The sequence below is a fragment of the Boleophthalmus pectinirostris genome, unplaced genomic scaffold, assembly GCF_026225935.1.
Source record: "Boleophthalmus pectinirostris isolate CB_2022bp ecotype Guang Dong unplaced genomic scaffold, ASM2622593v1 HiC_scaffold_10, whole genome shotgun sequence".
NCBI lineage: Eukaryota > Metazoa > Chordata > Actinopteri > Gobiiformes > Gobiidae > Boleophthalmus > Boleophthalmus pectinirostris.
This window is the reverse complement of record NW_026570971.1, coordinates 9,874,567-9,894,583: the sequence shown is the minus strand read 5'-3', so window position 1 is coordinate 9,894,583 and position 20,017 is coordinate 9,874,567. Positions and strand designations below refer to the sequence as shown.

The 20,017-nt window shown below is 39.7% G+C and overlaps 1 protein-coding gene across 1 annotated transcript; it reads left to right on the top strand.

The window, feature by feature from the left end:
* The first annotated feature begins 77 nt into the window (after positions 1–77).
* Positions 78–19,573, top strand: usp40 (ubiquitin specific peptidase 40). Its single transcript, XM_055159528.1, has 31 exons — positions 78–709; positions 828–896; positions 971–1,083; positions 1,204–1,371; positions 1,443–1,589; positions 1,661–1,804; positions 1,882–2,010; positions 2,102–2,212; positions 2,303–2,410; positions 2,830–3,009; positions 3,727–3,862; positions 4,341–4,422; positions 4,495–4,666; positions 5,458–5,542; positions 6,453–6,523; positions 6,599–6,990; positions 8,347–8,491; positions 8,562–8,628; positions 10,709–10,762; positions 10,916–11,004; positions 11,426–11,512; positions 11,592–11,628; positions 11,705–11,769; positions 12,321–12,395; positions 13,218–13,406; positions 13,481–13,599; positions 15,360–15,425; positions 15,506–15,716; positions 17,302–17,397; positions 17,506–17,597; positions 18,822–19,573. Exons 1-31 carry the CDS (start codon positions 514–516, stop codon positions 18,928–18,930), a joined length of 3,804 nt encoding a protein of 1,267 aa, XP_055015503.1. The 5' UTR covers positions 78–513; the 3' UTR covers positions 18,931–19,573.
* The last annotated feature ends 444 nt before the right edge of the window (positions 19,574–20,017 follow it).

The window sequence follows — 20,017 nt, the reverse complement described above, 5'->3', positions numbered from 1 at the left end:
CGTTGAGTTGTTGAGCGTTTCATAGAACATACTACAAGTACCATAATGCAACGCTGCATCCTCTGCAGAAACCAACATGGCTGCCTACTGTTCACCGACGGCATTTTTATTTACGTTTCATGTGGTGTCATTTTTGAGCTTTCTAAAGAGACACGGGACAAACGCGTCTCTCTGAAGAAACATTACAGTTTAATATCGGTGTCTGTGGAGAACGTGAGCGACGTTACGCAAATCTGCGCCTCCGTATGTCTCTTTCGTCTCTTTCCTCTCACTCGGCTGCTTCATTTCGCTGAGCTGTCAACGCTGGTATCAGTTTCGAGTTTGCCTTTGTCCAGCCCTTTGCTAGCATAGAGCATAGAGCTGTCCCATCTCTCACACTGGAAGATCCGCTATGTTCAGCCCCATCAAGTCTTCTTTCTTCAGAGTCAGTCCTGCCATTATTAACACAGAACTGGGGAAGACCAAGATGAGATAGCGAGAGGGCAGCGCGGACGGCAAACACACACACACACCATGTTTGGAAATCTGTTTGAGGAGGACGACGAAGAGGGCTCCTCTTCCATGTCCTCCAAGGGCAGAGTCCTGAAGGGGCCCGAGGAGCCCCCTCCACCCCGAGGAAGAAGCAATCTGTGCGGCATCAAGAACCAGGGAGGCACCTGCTACCTCAACTCTCTGCTGCAGACCCTGCTCTTCACCCCGGAGTTCAGAGGTGAGAGGTCAGGGGAGCAGCTCTGCAGTTTAGAAGAATAAGCCCCTGATCTATAGAGACCATAAAACCATTGTACACATGTGAAATATTCTGCCCTCACACTGTGTTTCTGTTCCAGAGGAGCTGTTCAACCTGGGCCCAGAGGAGCTGGGATGTCTGGAAGACAAAGACACACCTGGAGCCAAAGAAAGTGTCACACAAACATATAGTGAGGAGTGTGTCTCTCATGAGTGTAATATCAGTGTGCTGTCTGTGTACAGGTGAGGGTGATTCCCCTGCAGCTGCAGAGGCTGTTTGCTCGCCTCCTGTTGGTGGACCAGCAAAGCGCGTCCACAGCCGAGCTCACTGACAGCTTCGGCTGGAACACCACTGAGGTCTGTCTTTATCTGCCTTCTTTTATGATGGGGTGCGGTGTTACATTGGAATGAACCTCTGTGGAGGAGACTTTTTGTTCATATTCCAAGTGTAAATCCTCACACTGGTTCTATGTGCAGGGGACAAACCAGCACGATGTGCAGGAGCTCAACAGGATTCTGTTCAGTGCTCTTGAGCACTCCCTGGTGGGCACCAGTGGAAGCTCCTTTATAAACAGCTTGTACCACGGCACCATAGTCAACAGCATCATTGTGTGTAAAGAGTGTGGCAATGTGAGCCAGAGACAGGTGCGTCCATAACACATTTGTTCTATGTAACGTCTTCAGCTCCAGAGAAACATCTCAGTTTTTTATTTCAGGAGGACTTCCTGGACCTGACGGCGTGTGTATCTGGAGTGTCCAGCCTGGAGGAGGCGCTATGGAGCATGTTTGTGGAAGAGGAAGTCTTTGAGGGCAATAATCTGTATCGCTGTGCTCAGTGCAACAAGCTTGTGACAGCGGTCAAGGTCAGTTTATGTGAATGTGCACTTGTACTTGTATAAACATGTAGATGACACATGTTGTGCACCGTGTGTAGTCGGCAAAGATGAGGAAGCTCCCTCCCTTCATGACCATGTCTCTGCTGAGATTCAGTTTTGACTTCACCAAATGTGAGCGATACAAAGAGACCGGCCGCTACAGCTTTCCTCTCCGCATCAACCTGCGGCCCTTCTGTGAACAGGTCTGTCTGTGCTCCACTCTCATTCTAACTACACTTTGTACACTATTACATAATAGTAATGCTTCTGTACTTTACAGACAAAGGGAGATGACTCGGATTATTCCTACGAGCTGTTCTCAGTCATCATCCACAAGGGCGGCTGCTATGGCGGCCATTACCACGTTTACATTAAGGACATTGACCAGCTTGGCCGATGGGAGCCTCCAGTGAGTAATCTACATATGAGCACATTACAGAACCAATTTCACCGTCTATAACTTGGCACAATTCTGTCTTTTTTTATTTTTTTTTTACCAGGAAGAGGACTCTAAACCCAAGACAAAGAAGAAATCTAGTGAGAGTAAAGTGTGTGCACCAAAGCCACAGGAGGACGATCCACTGTCCATCCTCACTGCCATCATCGCACAGGTATTATTAATGAATTAAGTATGTGTTCATATGTTACAGAATGGTTTTGTAATCTACGCTCAATGCTATTTGGATTTCCTATTTTACCAGGAGCCTTCCAAGACTGTTTTAGTGGACCAACTTGGCCAAAAACTCCTGGATAAGTTCTGTTTCTCATGGAATAAAAAATTTAAAAAGCAATATGGAGCCATAGGAAAGGTACGTTTATCTGTATTTATTGAGCTTTTATACTTAACAGTTGTCTATAGTTGAGCCTTTAAAAATTCAAGAATGGAAGTGAAGTGGAGCATAATGTGATTTACTGGAAATAGATACCAATTTCCGATACCACTATATAATAAAATACACTCTCCATAGTAGTCCAAGGGTTAATTTCTGTCCTATGAATGGTTTTTTTTTAATATCAGTAACATCTCAAATGAGTATATTTTTGTGTTCTGGCTATAAATGTGTGAAAAAACTGACACTTATACCCTGGAAATCTTAAATTGTTGCTCATTTTTTGTTAGAAACCCTTAAAACCATTAATATTTAGATCCTCTAGTCACCTCTGCCATGTACTTTTGAACATTTCACTGACATAACATTTTTAAATCCTGTGTTCTTTTTTTGTGTAGTTCCTGCAGTCCCACAGTGACATCTTCATGCTGGTGTCTAATGGTTCTCGAGTAACGCTGAAGGCCAACCCCCCCAGTCCCCTGACAGAGGTCCCAGGCCCACAGCAGAGCACCGACTCTGGAGAAACAACCACTGACGCACAGGCTGGAGGAGACCAGGAGGTGGAGGATGAGCCAGAGGTACAGCATCTTCTTAATACCGTATTTCTCATACTATAAGGCGCAATTAAAATCCTTTAATTTTCTCAAAAATCGTCAGTGTGCCTTATAATCCGTATGTATATGTATTAATTCTGGTCGTGGTTACTGACCTCAAACTCATTTTATGTGGTACACGGCGCTCAAAAATCTGTCAAAATGTTTTTACATGACTTTGGTAAAGTACTAAGCCGCACCATTTGATGGATTGTCGGAGCATTACAGCTATCGTAGTCAGGAGCCTCGCGGAGTAAATTCGACAGAAACTGATCGCATCAGCGCACAAGGAGTGAGCTGCTTTTTTCAGCGTGCTTTTCACAACTTTCAAAGGCCAGTGAAGTTTACCATCGTGGTAAAACTAATGAACAATAGCATGCTAATGGCACACTTCCAGTTTCGCAGTAAAAATGAAATGCTCTAGAGAGTTAAATTTGACAACATATGTGTACATTTTCATTTATTACATGAAAATAAAAGCTACAGCCCCTTTAAAAAAAAAAAAATGAAATTACGAAATGTTATGTATTTTTGAATAAATAAAAAATTAATTAAACTAAAATGCACACAATACATATAAGAAATTTGACGATTATCAGAACTTCTTAATTCCTATGGGCTTTATGTATCTTAATCCAGTCATAGAAGTTGCTTTATCCTCACTATTGATGTCCTGGGAAACTGTGTGTTTGGTGTTTGCAGGGCAGCCACTGGTTCGACCTGAACGACTCCACGGTGACCTCCATCAGAGAGGCAGATATCGAGAAGCAGTTCCAAGGCAAAGAGAGCGCCTACATGCTGTTCTACAGGAAAACACAGCTGCAGCGGCCCCCACAAGGTACACACATAACTCAGACTATATCTAGAATTTAAAGGGCCCATATCACACTATTTTCTGATCTGTGTTGTTGTTTCCTCATCACAAACAGACCTGGAGTTGTGTTTTGTTTCATTCACACATGTTTAACAGACAGACCCTGCATATTTAGGCTGAGTTCTTCTCTCAAACGGAAAACACTATGGTCCACCTTGCGATGTCATGTGGCAATACAAGAAGTTCTCCATTGTGTTTTTAAACTCCATGCACCTTCGCTAGACTCATTGGATAACTTCAGCCCTGGAATTGCCGATCTTTACTTTAAGATAAAAGTAGCTGTTAACTTTAAAATTGAAAAAAAACTTGGAAAAACTACCACTTCATCATTAATAAACCAGGATTACTAAAACATGTGTGAATGAAACAAACATAACTCAGGGTAACAACATTATAACAAGGCTTAAAGCTCACAAGAATCCACACATTTTTCTCATTACAGCACTGAACAATCCTCAATACAAAGTACCTCTTCAACTCATCAAGATGGCTCAGGAGGAGAACACTAAACTACAGCAGCTCCGGTATGTATTTCCAGTGTTCTTCTTTAATATTTCATCTTTAAACTTTATTCATTTTCATACTTATCATTGCAGTGAGGAGTTCGAAGCCACTAACAACACTATAGATCTGCACCTGCACTTAGCCCCGTTGTATAAACTAGAAAACGGAGCCTTGCAACCGATCTGCGAGCAACAGCCCGGGACCACCACTCTGAGCTTTGACCGCAGGAAAACTGTGGGAGACCTGCGCCTAAGCATCTATCAGGTACAGACTCAAATCTCAACACTAAAAGGATAAATAATGGGAACGTATTTAAATGTGCTATGTTACTCAAAATTGACTCTTGTGAGCTTCAAGCCATGTTAAAATATAATTACGTCATCAAAAACAGACCTGGGGTTGTGTTTTATTTCATTCACACATGTTTGATTAACTCTTTGCTATTCGTCTGTGTACATCTCCAAAGCTTAAAATGCTCTGTTCCAGCTTGTGATGTTATGAGGTGAAAGTTTTCAATTTAACAGCTTCTTTCACCTTTTGTTTAGTAGAGATTGGAAATTCAAGGAGTGACTGTACCCAAATGATGTTAGTAAATGTGTATGGATTTAAAAAAACATATTTGAGCCCTTCCTGTCTTACTACTAGGGATGTGACGATATTTGATATAGTACCAAATCATTCGATACTGGTGTAACGATTTAGTGCACGTGTTCGGTCAATGTGCAGTTGTCCTTCCAGGCGTGCTGTGTTGTCATTTATTTTGGTCCAAAAGGAAAACAGTTATCGCAGCGTCCCCCTCAGATGCAAGAAAGCGGCTCTATAGGGACGTCCAGCTGAAATATTCTAAAAGGGGAAGGTTTTATCTTTCACTTTTTATTTCACGTTGATAGATCCAGGAATGACAAAGATATTAACTTTTAAATACTTTTGGCTTCACATCGGCTTTAATCAAATATGCTCGATTACGCAGACGCGACTCATGATAACAACTACAACATAGATCAGAAAATGGCATAATCCGGACTCTTTTTTTATGTTCTGTGTTTTTAAAAAAGATGCAAGACCCTTGGGATGGAGACATGGCTCTGACCGTGGCTAAGAGTCTTCCAGCGGGGCTCCACTTATACAACACTCTCACAGGTAAGAACAGCTCAGATTCATAATTAGGCCTGTCACGATACATGAAAGCTGGAACAATATATTTTGGGGTTCTGTTGTTGTGTTTTTGTTCTTTGCAGTACTGGGAAATTTTATGTTATTTTCTGGCTAAATAATGAGATTTAATTAGCAAAAGGTAGAATTAATAAGTTTTATGACTCATTACAAATGCAAACTAAGTACTGAGGTGCTTAATTTTGCTATTTATTTATCGCAGCTCATGCTTTTTTAACAACATTTAGAATTTTCTGTGGTTTAAATCTGCTCTTGGGTTGTGTCAGTGGCATAGATTAGTTTCAATATTATCGTTTATCACCTGTATTAATTTTTAAGCAATATATCATACTTAAAAATGTGTTATCGTGACCACGGCATGGTGGCTGAGTGGCTAGCACTCACGCCTCACAGCAAGAAGGTTCTGGGTTCGATCCCCCGGGTCGCCCAGAGGCCTTTCTGTTTGGAGTTTGCATGTTTCTCCCCGTGTCTGGATGGGTTTCCCCCATCAACCCAAAACATGCTACAGGTCTCCAGAACAGTTGATAGTCAAGGTCAGTTAAATACAATCAATCAGTGAACCTGTCCAGGGACGACAGGTGGAAATTAGCACTGATGCTACAACCTGATGTACAATGCATCTCTCCTGTCAAGGTTAATGTGAAAATTGTGCGCTGTCCCTGTCTCAAATAAATAAATAAATAAATAATAAATAAATAAATTCATAACGTAGAGTCCTTCCATGCTCAGTACTGAATTTCGTCTGTGAATATTTGATTGTGTACTCTAGTTTCAAAATGGCAACAGTGTACATTTAAACTCGTGTCTAACAAATAGGAAACAAAAGTAATTTACCCATAGTGGGTCAAATAAAGGTTCATCTTCTCTTTTCTTACAGATGATGGTGTGTCCCTGTACAGCGCTGGAATTACAAATAACACTGATCTGTTTGTTTGGAACGGCAAAGAGGTAAAGAAAACACATTTCACTGATAAAAATGTGTTTAATTATCCCAGTTAATGTGCTCATTGTACTTCCTGTCAGGTTTGTGGCGCTGCCGTCCTGACCGGAGCAGAGTGGGAGCCCGTGCTGCTCACCGTCGTCCGCCCTTTCCTCGACCCTGAAAACAACATGGAGGACGGTGGCGACGAAGACCACACCCTGAGTGAGAGCCAGGCGCCCGGGCTCAGGAGGGAGGCCAGGGGGTTCGCGGGCGGAGCGACCCTGGGCGAGGTGAGGGCGGCCCTGGGCGAGCCTAAGGACAGTGTGCTGTGTCAGGAGGCTTGGGGCAAGGTGGAGGCTGGAGCGGGCGAGGGCGGAGGGGCGAGCGGCTGGAGGGTGTTCCCCCCGGACGACATGCTGCGCACCCTGAAGGAGCTGTCTCTGAAGGACGGGGACGCTCTGCTGGTGCTGGAGCCACAGTCCTTTGACAGCAGGTAGGTCCTATCAATGATTCCACGGGAGTGTTTTACATGTATGTGCATTGGCAGAATGTTCACCAGCAGGAGTGTGCAAAAATGTTGAAATATCAATATATCGTATTGTTTAAAGTGATGATACAGTATCAATATCGCAGGCTGCTGTATCAATATATCACCAAGAGTATTTTTTGATATATTGTACTAAATTATTTTACAGCGCAGTTACAGCACTACAGTTTTGTTGCTTGTTCAGAGGAAGTAAACTTGTTTATGCGACACATTTGACATTTTCACTGTTTTGATGATTAAAATATGTGTTTCATATTATCGTTGCATAAGAAGTGGCTTAACAAAGATCACAGCCATGATTTAGCCTTTTATTTTTTATTGAACCATATTTGAAATATATCGTACCAAATCGAAAGGTATGTATTGTTTCGGCAACTTCTTAATGATACCCAGCCCTACTCACCAGTTACCATGGAGAGTGCACACATTAGCAAACACGGCCGATTGAGTTTTAAAATCATCTGACAGCTCAAGAAAAAAAATACAAAATGGATTTAAACAAAACAAACAAATGCATTTCAGGAGCTTGTGTAGTGGTACTTTTCTTTTTAACAGCTACTGCTACCTTTAGTTCAACAGAGATTGGCCATTCCAGGGCTGAAATAATTCAACCTAGTGAAGGTTTAAAACACAGTGGAGCACATGCTGTGTACGTGACATCACAAGGTGAAACATTGTGTTTTCATTTTGAGAGAAGAACTCAAGAGTGTGAAACATGTGTGAATGAAACAAAACACAACTCCGGGTCTGTTTTTTATAACAGCAATCAGAAAATGGCATAATATCAGCCCTTTAACCTGGCATTAATGTCTCATCGTATTTCTTTAATCTTTGTGAGAAATGATAACAGATTTCATTTGTTTAACCTGAAATGCCCCTGTCCCGCTGTCGAGACACGATAGAACAGACCTGGGCGTTGTACAGCTCCTGGGCCACATACATCCCTTTAGTTGACCGGCTCTTTTAACCTAATTTGGAATTACAAAAAACATATTTTATCATTTTACCTCATGCATGGACTAAAGCTGCATTGCTCTTATTTTAGAAGTGTTTTTTAAATTACATGTTTTTGTAAGTCATAACATTTACTCTTACCAGTCTTACCAGCTCGTCAGAACAATGCTGCTTACTGCTTTTTATAAAGAAATACAATTAATATTATACAGAATTGAGTTAAGAATTTTGACCCGGCCCTCCACAATATTTTCTGTTTCTCATGTGGCCCCCATGGAAAAAATAATTGCTCACACCTGCCATAAAATATAGCTGTATGTTTCATCACATTTTCTTTTCTTTTTGCAGCGTTTTCACTCTAAATGGAGACGTGGTAACCGTGACGACGCCGTCTGACTGCCGCTGGCTTCAGGTCGATCATCAGCCCAACATACGGCACGGTCAGAAAGAGGAGGAGCCTAACAGAGTCAAAGTGCTGGCTACAGGAAATACTGTGAGCTTTGAAACTTTGAAGCTATCACAAAGCTGAAGCAAAACAGAAATGCACATGTCTTTGTTTACAGCTGCTGATGGAGGTCAAGCAGAGGGCGCTGGAGAAAATACAAGAGCTGGAGCAGAAGCCACTGGAAGGTAGCACTGTACATATAGTGCATTAGTCAGATATTGTTGCACAGTGGGCCTATTCACCGCTATTTAAATGGCTGTTAACATAATTTCAAACCATGAGTCATGTTTTAGTTTGAACTTTTAACCCTGCCCGTATCAGATTGCACCATGACACAGGAACAGCTGCCTGGAATCGTGCCATCATGTAATTGTTTCCTTATAATTCTTCAGTCTCAAGCTACTATTTATATTTTGCTCACTCTTGAAAACGCACCTGATAGTTACATTTTCTCAGGTAAGAATGCAGAAGCTGTTGTGTAAAATGAACAGATTATATTTTATAGTCTCAATGTTTTTGGACGATGTAAAGAGCATTTATATTAACAAAAATGCATTAAAATCACGTACAGGCCTTTGAACTTTGTCAGCTAGAAATACCAGACAGCTTTGTGGCAGTAGAGTCATCCATCAAACAAAATTGGCAAGTCAAAAATCACTTGTTCCGTGAAGGCATCTGAAGTAAAGACAAACAAATCACAGTGCTTTCAAAAGAGTGAAACAAGTTCAAAAGGATGCCACTGGCCAGTGCCTCCATCCAGTTCTGTTTCTGATAATGACGCCTTAGATTTGACTAGGGCTGCTTGATTATGGAAAAAATCATCATCACGATTATTTTGGTCAATACTGAAATCACGATTATTTTTTGGTTACACGATGCGTTTATTCAGCATTTCTCTCTCTTTGTTATTGAGAATTTACACAAAACTTTCAAACTGAGAATAAATATAGGCTTCAAATTAGACCTTTCCTTAGAGCAGTTTTGCGATGTATAAAACATAAAATTAATAAAATATATTTTGAACATGAAATAAGGCATAGAAAAACATAAATGTATCCAAAATAAAATATATATCCAGCTGTTCTACAATAGTTATGTTTAAAAAATAAAATAAATATACTTATTTATATTTTTAAAAATCCCCAAATAAACTTTGTTAAGTTTTAAATAATTTCAACTCGATTATATGAATTTGGAGATCGTTTGACACATAAATTGAAATCGCGATCAAAATTTGATTACTGTATTTTCCGGACTATAGGTCGCTCCGGAGTATAAGTCGCACCAGCCAAAAAATGCGCAATGAAAAAGAAAAAAACATATATAGGAATAACAACAGGCTTAATAGGCATTAATATGTTAATGTAACATATTAACAGTTATTCAGATAATTATAGCATAAACAACAGAATATAAGCATTACCACATTACCAAACTCACGATCTCACTCCAAATCACTAAATTGAGTTCTTCGTCCTCGGTTTCACTTCTGCAAAACCTCCGGAGATAAATCATAGATCCATGATGTAAACAGCGCACCGCTTCCTCTTCTGCGTAGCTGTCGTCAGACTCGGCATCAGTTCCTATTAGAATTATTCCCACCGTTCTGAATCCCAACAGGATGGTTTCGGTTGTCATTGAAGTTCAGGCTTTGTCGATTCATCCAGTGACTTCCAGCAAAGTTGCACGGTGCACTCGCCCGGTTGCTGTGAAGCTGGGTTCTCCATCCCTACTTTCTGCCAGTCCCTCACAAGTTTCTCATTCACTCCAAACTTTCTTTCTGCTGCTCGATTAACGTTTTTGGCTGAATATTTCACTATTTGCAGCAGGACAGCGGCTTTTTCTGCAGGAGGCATTCGCAGTAGAGTTCGAAGTGACAGTGGTACAAGAGTAGCAGATACTGACACACAAGCCTAGAGCGCCCTCTCACGACTGTCAGTCTGAACATTTTAATATATAAGTCGCACCGGAGTATAAGCGCGACTTATAGTCAGAAATTACCAGTAAAATCTAAGGCTGTGCAATGACCGTATTTTTCGATCAAATCTGGTTTTTGAGGCAGTGAATCTTAAATGGTGAATCTCCCATAAACTTACAGAGGCTTGTGCCCAACTTATTATGCAACCTATTTAAAAGAAGTATATTTCTCTGGGGAATAAAGTATTCAAAAGTTCAAACCCATGACTACTTGGGGGAAAAAAAAAAAATACCCGTTTATGGCAGGAAATCTAAATGTCACTAACCTGCGTGTGTTTTTGTGAGCAGGTGCAGAGTACTGCCTCAGACAGGTGGACTGCACGGGGAAACTCCTGCCTCCAGGTATCATGTCGTTTGTTCCATGTCAAACCTCCCTCCCCTCCTCTTTTCCTCCTCCCCTCTTCTCTCGTTCTGGTACTTCCCCTGGCTCTGATCCTCCTCTCAAATTTTATGACGCTCTCTTTTTCTCTCTCTCTCTGTCCCTGTGTGTTGCAGTGTGTGAGGAGCTGAGTGTGCGTGAAGCGGGCGTCCGGCTCATGACCACACTGACTCTGTGCCGCGGACGGGCCCCCAAGGCCTCACAGGTGCTCGGGATTTATGTCCTCAACAAGCCTTTGTACTCACAGCTGCACAGTCACACCACACAACGTTTAGACACACACGCTAAGAGGGAAAACTACTATGAAACTGACATTAAAGGAACTGTACGTGGCCTGTGCACTTTAGAAAATGGTGCACCTGTACAATCACAACTGAACCTATGTTAACAAGAGCCTTAACCTGCAGCTAGAGGATATATCATTCTCAGTATGGACAGACCAGGCCTCATGTGAAAGCTCAGAACCTCCAGAATTTACTCCCTGAGCACGAGCACTGATTCATGATTGGCTTTCAGATGCTGGGGTTTAAATGGTGACCATTTAGATCACATCAGAAAGTTTTTTGTAGGTTTAAACCATTAAGTAAGCATTAAGTAAGTGATTGATGTTCTGATCCTCTCTGCAGCTCTTCTTGAACTTTTCTGTGGGTGCGGCGCCCTCTGCTGGTTTGGAAATGGACATCATTGTGGAAAAGACTTGCACTGTCAAGGAGGTGTGTAATTAAGGACAAAAACAAAGAAGATTTATTTGCTAAAAGGAATGACATTTCAAACTATCATTTTTCTTGACAGTGTTTGAAGCAAATGCTGGATACTGTTGGTCTGGAGGGTAAAGCTTCTGATTTCCTTCTGATTTGAATTTGTTTTGAAGAGTTTGTTTCTAAGCTTAACTTTGTCTGTCGCAGGCACGGGCTGGCACCTGAGACGCCTCGACTGGTGTGAGGAGGTCGGAGAACCACTCATGGATGAAGTGAGGCCTTTTCTATTTATGACATGTTTGGTGTTTTACTAACTGAAGTGTCAAATCACATTTCAAATACTGATTTATAAAGAATTATGAATTTATTTTAGATTTTGTTTTTAACTTAGAGTTGTATTTCGAGTTATTCATGCATGCTTGAGTTTTCTGTATTGTCCTGTTGTCAAGGCGTCCACAATTCTGTACTTAGTTGTGTGTTTTTTTCAATTAAGTTCCAAATCATGAACACTGGGTTGAAAATAATTCATCTCATGTCATTGCCCAAGCGGAACATCCTGTCAGTTCTACAGTTTTAAACCGGATGTCCCACTTCTATTCTTAAACAGTTTTACATCAGTTTAGTGTTGTTTACAATGTACAACATGTTAGATGATCATCACCATGTGTAGTAAAACAAAGTAACAATAAAACATAGTGTGTCTTCTTCAAGAAAATAAAATCAGGTAAAAATCCAACCACAATAAGTAATAATTATTTGTGCTTGATTTGGAAATAGCTTTGAATAAATGATCATGATCATAATAAATGCATTTTTTTCCCAGGATGCACCACTGCCTGATCTGAAGATAAGCAACGGAGAGACTCTGATCATTGCAGAAGGACAGCTGCCTCCAAAGGTCCTCCTCGAAAAACACATACTCTAAACCAGATATGTCAAACTCAGGCCCGGGGGCCAAATTTGACCCACGATGTAATTATATTTGGCCCACAAGATCATATCAAATATGTATTAGAGCTGCCCCCCGGCTACAGATTACAGATATAGAGACATTATTTATTTAAAATATTGTTATTATTTTATATTATGTTTGTTCTAGATTCAATGTTTAAACAAACTATTATCAAACATTTATTTTAATAAGAAAAGGTTTAACATTACATATCTCGAAAGAAGAGAAAACATGCAGATGTTGTTGCAATTTTTCAGTAAATATTTAGTTTGGTCCATGACTGTCTGAGTTTAAAATTTTGGCCTTCTGTGAATTTGAGTTTGACACTCGTGCTCTAAATTAAAATGTATATTATTTTGTTCATGTAAAAATACCTTTACTTGACTAATAATTTACTTAAATACAAGTACTGCAGCCAAAATGTACTCAGTAAAATGTACGCAAGAAAAATCCTACTCAAAGTATTAGCTACAGGTCACTTTTGCATAATTTTAGAGGCATTTTGGATCATTCTTTTAAAACTTCACCACTTGAACTGTCTCTGAGCTTTGGCCAATCAAAGCAGGCGATGCTGTTATGTGTGTTAGTGGGTAAAGAAAGAAACAAGCATGCATTAGGGCAAATTAGACTTGAACTATAGTTAATTACAATTACAGGTTTATAAATATACCCAAAAAGGTACAATTACCCAAAGCTGCTCAAGTACTCAAGTAATTGGCTACTTTCCACCTCTGTGATTAACTTTTTGTACTTGTGTGTCTTTTGTAGGGTTTCCTGAAGCTGTGTGTGTGGTTGTTTGTGGGTGAGAGCAGACCTTGCACTGCCAATGGCTTTACAGAGGCGACAGTGAACGGAGGAGACCACGTCCCTCTGTGCAGCTGTAGTTCCCCAGAGCTCAGGGACGTGGGGCAGGTGGAGATCTCAGACGAGGCCTCGCTGGACGACCTCAAAACACAGGTGCTTTCTGTGACCCATCCCTCCTTTTCCACGTTAACCACAATGCCTTTGTTATAACCCCGCCCTCTGTCCAGGCTCTGACCCTCCCCGCCCTCTCAGACCTGTGCGTGCCCACCTGTGCCTTCCTCAGAGTGTGGCAGCTGGAGGGCAGGAAGCTGGCACGGGTACTCAGGGGACCACAGCTCACACTCAGGTGCACCTCCAGATCTAAACAACCACATACATTTTTATTCTAACATGCCATACGGCTCTGTTCAATCTATTTCAATTTTACTCAACACATTTATGCATCAGTTTTGTCATGTGTTATTTTAGTTTTTAAGTCCCAGTATTAGGGTGGTCTATCAGAAGCATGGTAAAAAGTAAAGTGTCAGATAACCTTGATAAGAACCCTGCATTAGGTTTTAACATCCAAAAGATGATTTAGGAAGAAATTTTGAAGAAAAATGGGATGTTTTAGAGGTTGCTCAAGTTGCATGAAGTTGTCACAGTATGAAAATTCAGTTGTCAAGAAAGCAGTCATTACATCTTCAGGCCGACACTTGAGTGAAGAAATGCTTGGCCTGGCATTCTTTGATTCCAGAGTGACAGAAGAACAGAAGAAGCTGACTGTTCACAATATTATGGAAAAGGAAGGTTCAGAGGTTCCACCAAAGCAGTACGATGCCCTTAATCAAGCAGATTATGAAGAGAAGCACATCAGTGATTTTGTCACCACCAGCACAATGCGTTTCTTCGATGCTCTTGATCTGCTAAAATAGTTTTTAACAATTCCCTCATCACTGCGTTGATGATGCAGACTTTCAGAAGGAGCTAAAATTGTGCATTCCAGGAACGTTGTCCATGATGTTGCTGAAAGGGAGTGAAGCTTGTTCAAGATTTTAACTGTAGCCGAACAAAGAATGAAGATTAGAAACAATATCTACTGCAGGTTGTCAAAGAATGCAGACACAGCTTTTGTGACGCCAACAAAGCCACAGTGGAGCTGGACTGTCTAAGTAACTTTTATGCAAGTTTCAGTTTGTGTTTGCAGAATAAAATGCCATCTTATTTAAATAAGCCTTATTTATTTGGTTCTATGTACAGGCTCTATAGGGCAGTTTTCAAGTCTTAAGCAACCTCTAAATATCAACAAATTTGCATTAAATTTGGACCCAAGTATTTTAGCCAGATATGGAACCAAATGCAGAGTTGTAGTCTAGAGGAATGTAAAAAAAAAAAACATTTTTGAACCACCCTACCACAGTATGTTACATTTTTGCACAAAAATGAGGAGTGTTACATTCTGAGCAATGTTAGATGTTTTCACAATAATGTACTTCTGTTTCTTTGGAAATATTGTTCCTTTGGCTTTAACATTCCACAGTCTGGCGTAACACTTATTTATCTCCTTGAAGAATGTTCTGAAGTCTGGTTTCAACTTCCTATCTCCTTGGAAGGAGCTGGCTTGGAGCTGACTTTAAACTGCCAGATAGTTTCCTACTGTCACTTTAAGGAAATAAATATAATTGTTAGTATCTGCAGTGGTATCTGTTTAACGGGTCTTTGCAGATAATTAAAGTCAAATGGTCAAAATTGGTATTGGATTTGAAAAAGCTAGACTGGTGCAGGTCTAGAAATGTAGGAGTTTTCGTACGCATAACAAATGTTCCCAGTGAGTTCTTCGATATAATAATGAACTAATTAGTCTTATGTAGTTAGTCCTGTTCCGCAGTGTAATATCTATTTCCATGGAGACAAGCAAGTGACACCATAGGGCGAGTCAGATCTGTGGAGAAGCAACAACAATCACATGTTTCTGAAAGTCTCTGAGCAATGAAGTTTAATGCCATATTGTGAAACATTCAGGCAAAGCAGCAACATATTCATGGAGATAAGGACCCAACTCCAAAAGTTTAAACCAGCTTTTACCTTTTAAAATCTACATGGCTTTCTTTTTTGGTTTTATTTTAGGAAGCTGAAGATAACCGGTGGGACCAGTCTCTGCATTCAACAGCTCTTTAAAGAGGAAAACCTTGGGTAAGATCTCACATAAATCATAAAGTTAGAATTATCTTTTGAAAACTCATGCTCATGTGTGATTGTTGGTGTTGATATAGGCCCAAAGAGGTGGTCCTGAGTGTGAAGATGGGCGTTCCTGGTGAAGGCCGGTACTACCCCTCAGAGGAGCTGCTCTGGGATGCTTCTAAAGACCCGTCCCCTCGCTCCCTGCGCTCCTGCCTGGCCTCGCACTACGGACTGTCCCCAGACTCTCTGCTCCTCGCCAAGTTTCACCCCGACAAACACACCTGGGAGGAGATCTCTTCATGGGTCAGTTGGACACATTGTTCTGCAAAATCATAAAATGTTGGTTGCGTTCATGCTGTAGAATTGTATAAGGTGGTTATATACAGTAACTCTATGAACGATTCACTGCTTCTGCAAGAAATATCCAAACTAATGATTCACAAATGTTGAACCGTATCATTATTTGTTTGGGACTGGCTTCACAGAGTTGTCATTTTAAATGGCTCAGTTTTCTAAAACTATTGTGAAACCATTATTTCACTTTTGTTTATTCATACTGACAAAAAAGACATTGAACTTTGTGCCAGTTTCATGCGGATAGATATTTGCCACGTTTACATGAAAACTTTAATTCTGAATAAAAATTATTTAACTCTAAATAAAAATTTATTCAGCTTTAAAAAGACCATGTAAACACTTAATTCTTAATGAAATTTTACTAAACTTATTTCAGAAGTAAGTGGGTGGTTTATTCCAATTTTAAAGCCAAATTAATTTATTCCTCTATCATGTAAACGTTTATTCTTCTTAAAAATAATCCCTTCTGATGCGATCCGGACAATCTGGCTCCACCAGTCCTGGCTTCGGACTTTCATCCACTGCTCTTTGGATTTTCGAGCGGGATGTGGGAGTGGGCCGTTGACTCAGTTTGTCTTCCTCCCTTCTCCAATACTCTTCCCTTCCCCTCCTCAGCCAACAGACATAAAGCGCGATGATAGAATTCTCCAGCTGCTGCTTAGTTATCGATAGAACAAACGTGAAAAAATGTGTATCATGTTTGTGTCCGTGGCGTAACGACAAACCGAGATGACACAAATCTGGTAGCAGCTGAAGTGTGTGTTTTCTTCTTCAACCTGCTCAGCGACTACAGGTGTAAATGAGCATCTGTGCTATGACCTGACACCAGCATCTTTCCTTTGACTTCTGTCTTGGTAAAAGTATTGTTGTTAGAGATGTAACAATATCCAAATCTCACGGTACGATATTTACTGCGATATTTTGGAGAGGCTAATATATTTCTAGATAGGACACTTTTCTGCTTTTAAAATACCTTGAAAATATTTTGGTGTGAATTATTATGGTCTTATTATTTGTTAATCTCAAGAATTGAAGTAAAAAACATATTTCTTCATGCTGTCTGTGCTGAAATGAATCATGGGATATGTAGTTCCATATGATTATTAGCGGCTCCTACTAAAGAACAATGCATTTAAGCAAAGGAACATTTAAACTGATATATTGTGGCAGCTCTCGATATTATTGTGAGACTTCTGATGATACGATATCACAATATTTCGGTTATCGTTACATCCCAAATCATTGCGCACTGTCCCTGTACAAATAAACATACCATACCATCGAGAGCATCTAGTGGTGAAGTGTGAGAATGCAACAGGGGCGGCCGGCCAATCTACTGTAATTACAGATGGAAGCTTTAAGTAATGTCATTTGGATTAAGTTTATCAATTGACAGAATGTTTTTTGTTTAATTTTGATGTAATTCCTGTTATTTCAATGATAGTTTTGTTGAGATTAATCTGATTAGTTGCTTATGTTGTTAATATTTGTTATGTCCTTTTTATTTCAATCGTTGTGATCTTTGTTTTAGAATCAGCAGGTTTCCAAAAAGAAGAAGAAAAAGCGGACTGAATCCTTACTGGGAGGGCCTTTTCATCTGATGGACGGAGACACCATCGGCGTCAAGGTATTCCAAAGAGCGACTCCTGGTCCACGTGTCCATTTGCAGAGATATAGGACTTTTACACTGGATCTATAATGTGGCCATGTAACCGTGCTACCTTCTTCCTCCTAGAATCTGCTGATTGACAACAACCGGGACTTCTGCACCGTGGAGGACAGACTGTGTCAGCAGAGGCTCCGAGAACAAGCACAGATGAACAAAGGGTCAGTCCTCCTTTCTTTAGATTAACTATTGTTTTAAAAGTGTTTCATTTTGGACACTTTACCTTAACATTAGTTTTATTAAATGGGTTAAAGGGAATGTATTTACAATTTGTACATAAAATTTCACAAATGTTACCGAATTACCAAAATAGAGTTATAACTTAGACCAAGACTTTGACAAACTTTATTGATCCACAAGGGAAATTATTTGGACACAGTAGCTCACAAATCACAATATAATATAATAACAAAGAGTAAAAATAGTAAGAGACAAGTGTCCAATAAGGCATAATTATATAAATATATATGTACAAATCAAAATAAAATAGAAAAATAGGTAATAAAAAAATCTCACATATAAACAAGAGGTCATAAGGAAGACAGCGCAAAAATTATGAGGATTTACAGGACATAGGGTTATTTGTTACAGTTTATACGATTATACTTGTAACTATTGTACAGCTGCTTTATTCTTTATTTACAAAATAATTGGGATTTGATGCCCCCTTTTGGTGTTTCCATTCTCAAAATGATTGTCCAATCAAAAAGCAAAATGAACCACAATTAAATCTCTCATTTGGGTTGCCAGATAAGACAAAAAAAGCATCTCAGTGAGTGAATTCTGCAGGTTCTGGCCTTTCACATGAGGCCTGGTCTGTCCATAAACTGGCAATGAGACAAACTTAGTTGTGTCCTGTATCTGCAGTTTAAGGCTCTAGCAACACAGGCTCATTTGTGATTACAGTAACAGTGAGAGTGCAGGTTATATCAGGAGTATGCCTGTACTCACTGTACGTACCTTGAATGTCCCCACTGAATCTAAATAGAGGTCCTAAGTTAGGCATGGACGAGTATGACAGTAATAATTAACATGTTCTTTCTGACACACATCGTAGTGATAGTTGCATGTGTTACCTGCACAAAGACCTGTAGTCTTTACCTTATTAACACCAAAAGGAAACAGCGAGAGACGAGAAAAAGGCACATGGTGTCCTGTGTACGCAGAGCAGACTCGTTATGAAGAGTTTTATAGGGATGCATTGATCCACACAAACAATGCTCCAGCATCACTAACCATACACGTTTTGTTTCACTCATGCTTGTTGCTAAAAACAACAAGTGTACACCACCGTTTAAAGATCAAAAAGTCAGTTAAACATAATACAGACACTTTAATAATAATTTCAATAGACTCTATCAAATAGTATTTTTTTGTCCTTACAGAGACCAGGCTGCAGGCTTCAACTGCACTGAGCAAAAGAAGAAAGGTGGACCACCCAAGGCCAGGAAGCCAGAAGTGGGACTGTCGATCAGCGTGGGGGAGTTCAGATAGCAGTCTGCCTCCAGTGCACCCACACAGCATCAATATGAAGTCAATACTGTCACAAGAGAGGGAAGCCCCAACTCGATTTTGTATATAATGGGCTCCTCTATGCAATATTTCTATTTGTAACATCTTGGCTTTTGCAAAAACCTTGTATACTATAAGAACACATTTATAGACACAAGTTTCTACCAAACACTGTGATTTAATTTTGTTATGGTTTTTGTTCTTCAGATTTTGGGGTAATTTTTTTTTTCATTCAAATACTGTAAAAGTTGCCAGGTGGGGCAAATTTGTACCTGTACCTGCTGCCATTATCAGACTTTAAAGGGCCACTAAACACCAAAGTCACTTTTTTTTCCTAATGATTATCTGTGTAAATGGGTCTAAAATAGAAATGTACACCTACCCCTGGCCTTTTTTGGGATTTTTAGTGCATATTTGTAAAAAATCTGACTTTTGGGTCAAAGTCGTGTCTGTAAACGGTCTCTTTAGGATCAACTACGGCCAGTACATTTGAATTTTTGGGTCGGACTAACTAGGACTGAGTATCATTAAGAAGTTGCCGATACAATACATACCTCGATTCATAAGCCACGATACGATACGCATCTTGATACAGCGCACTTTCAGTTCGTATATATTATATATATATATATATATATATATATATATATATATATATATATATTATATATATATATATATATATATATATTATATATATATATATATATATATATATATATATATATATATATATATATATATATATGAATATATTTCAAATCGATTCGATACGGTTCAGTCAAAATAAAACCTAAATCATGGCTGTGATACTAAATGTCTTTGTTAAACTACTTCTTGTGCAATGTGAATATGAAACTCACCGATTTTAATCATGAAAACAGTGAAAATGTTAAATGTGTCGCATAAACGAGTTTCCTTTCCGCAACAAAACTGTAGCGCTGTAACAAATAATTGGTAAAATAAGCCAAAAAATACGATATATCGATACAGCAGCCCATGATGTTGATACTGTATCATCACATTAAACGATATGATATATTGATATTTTGATCTTTTTGCACACCCC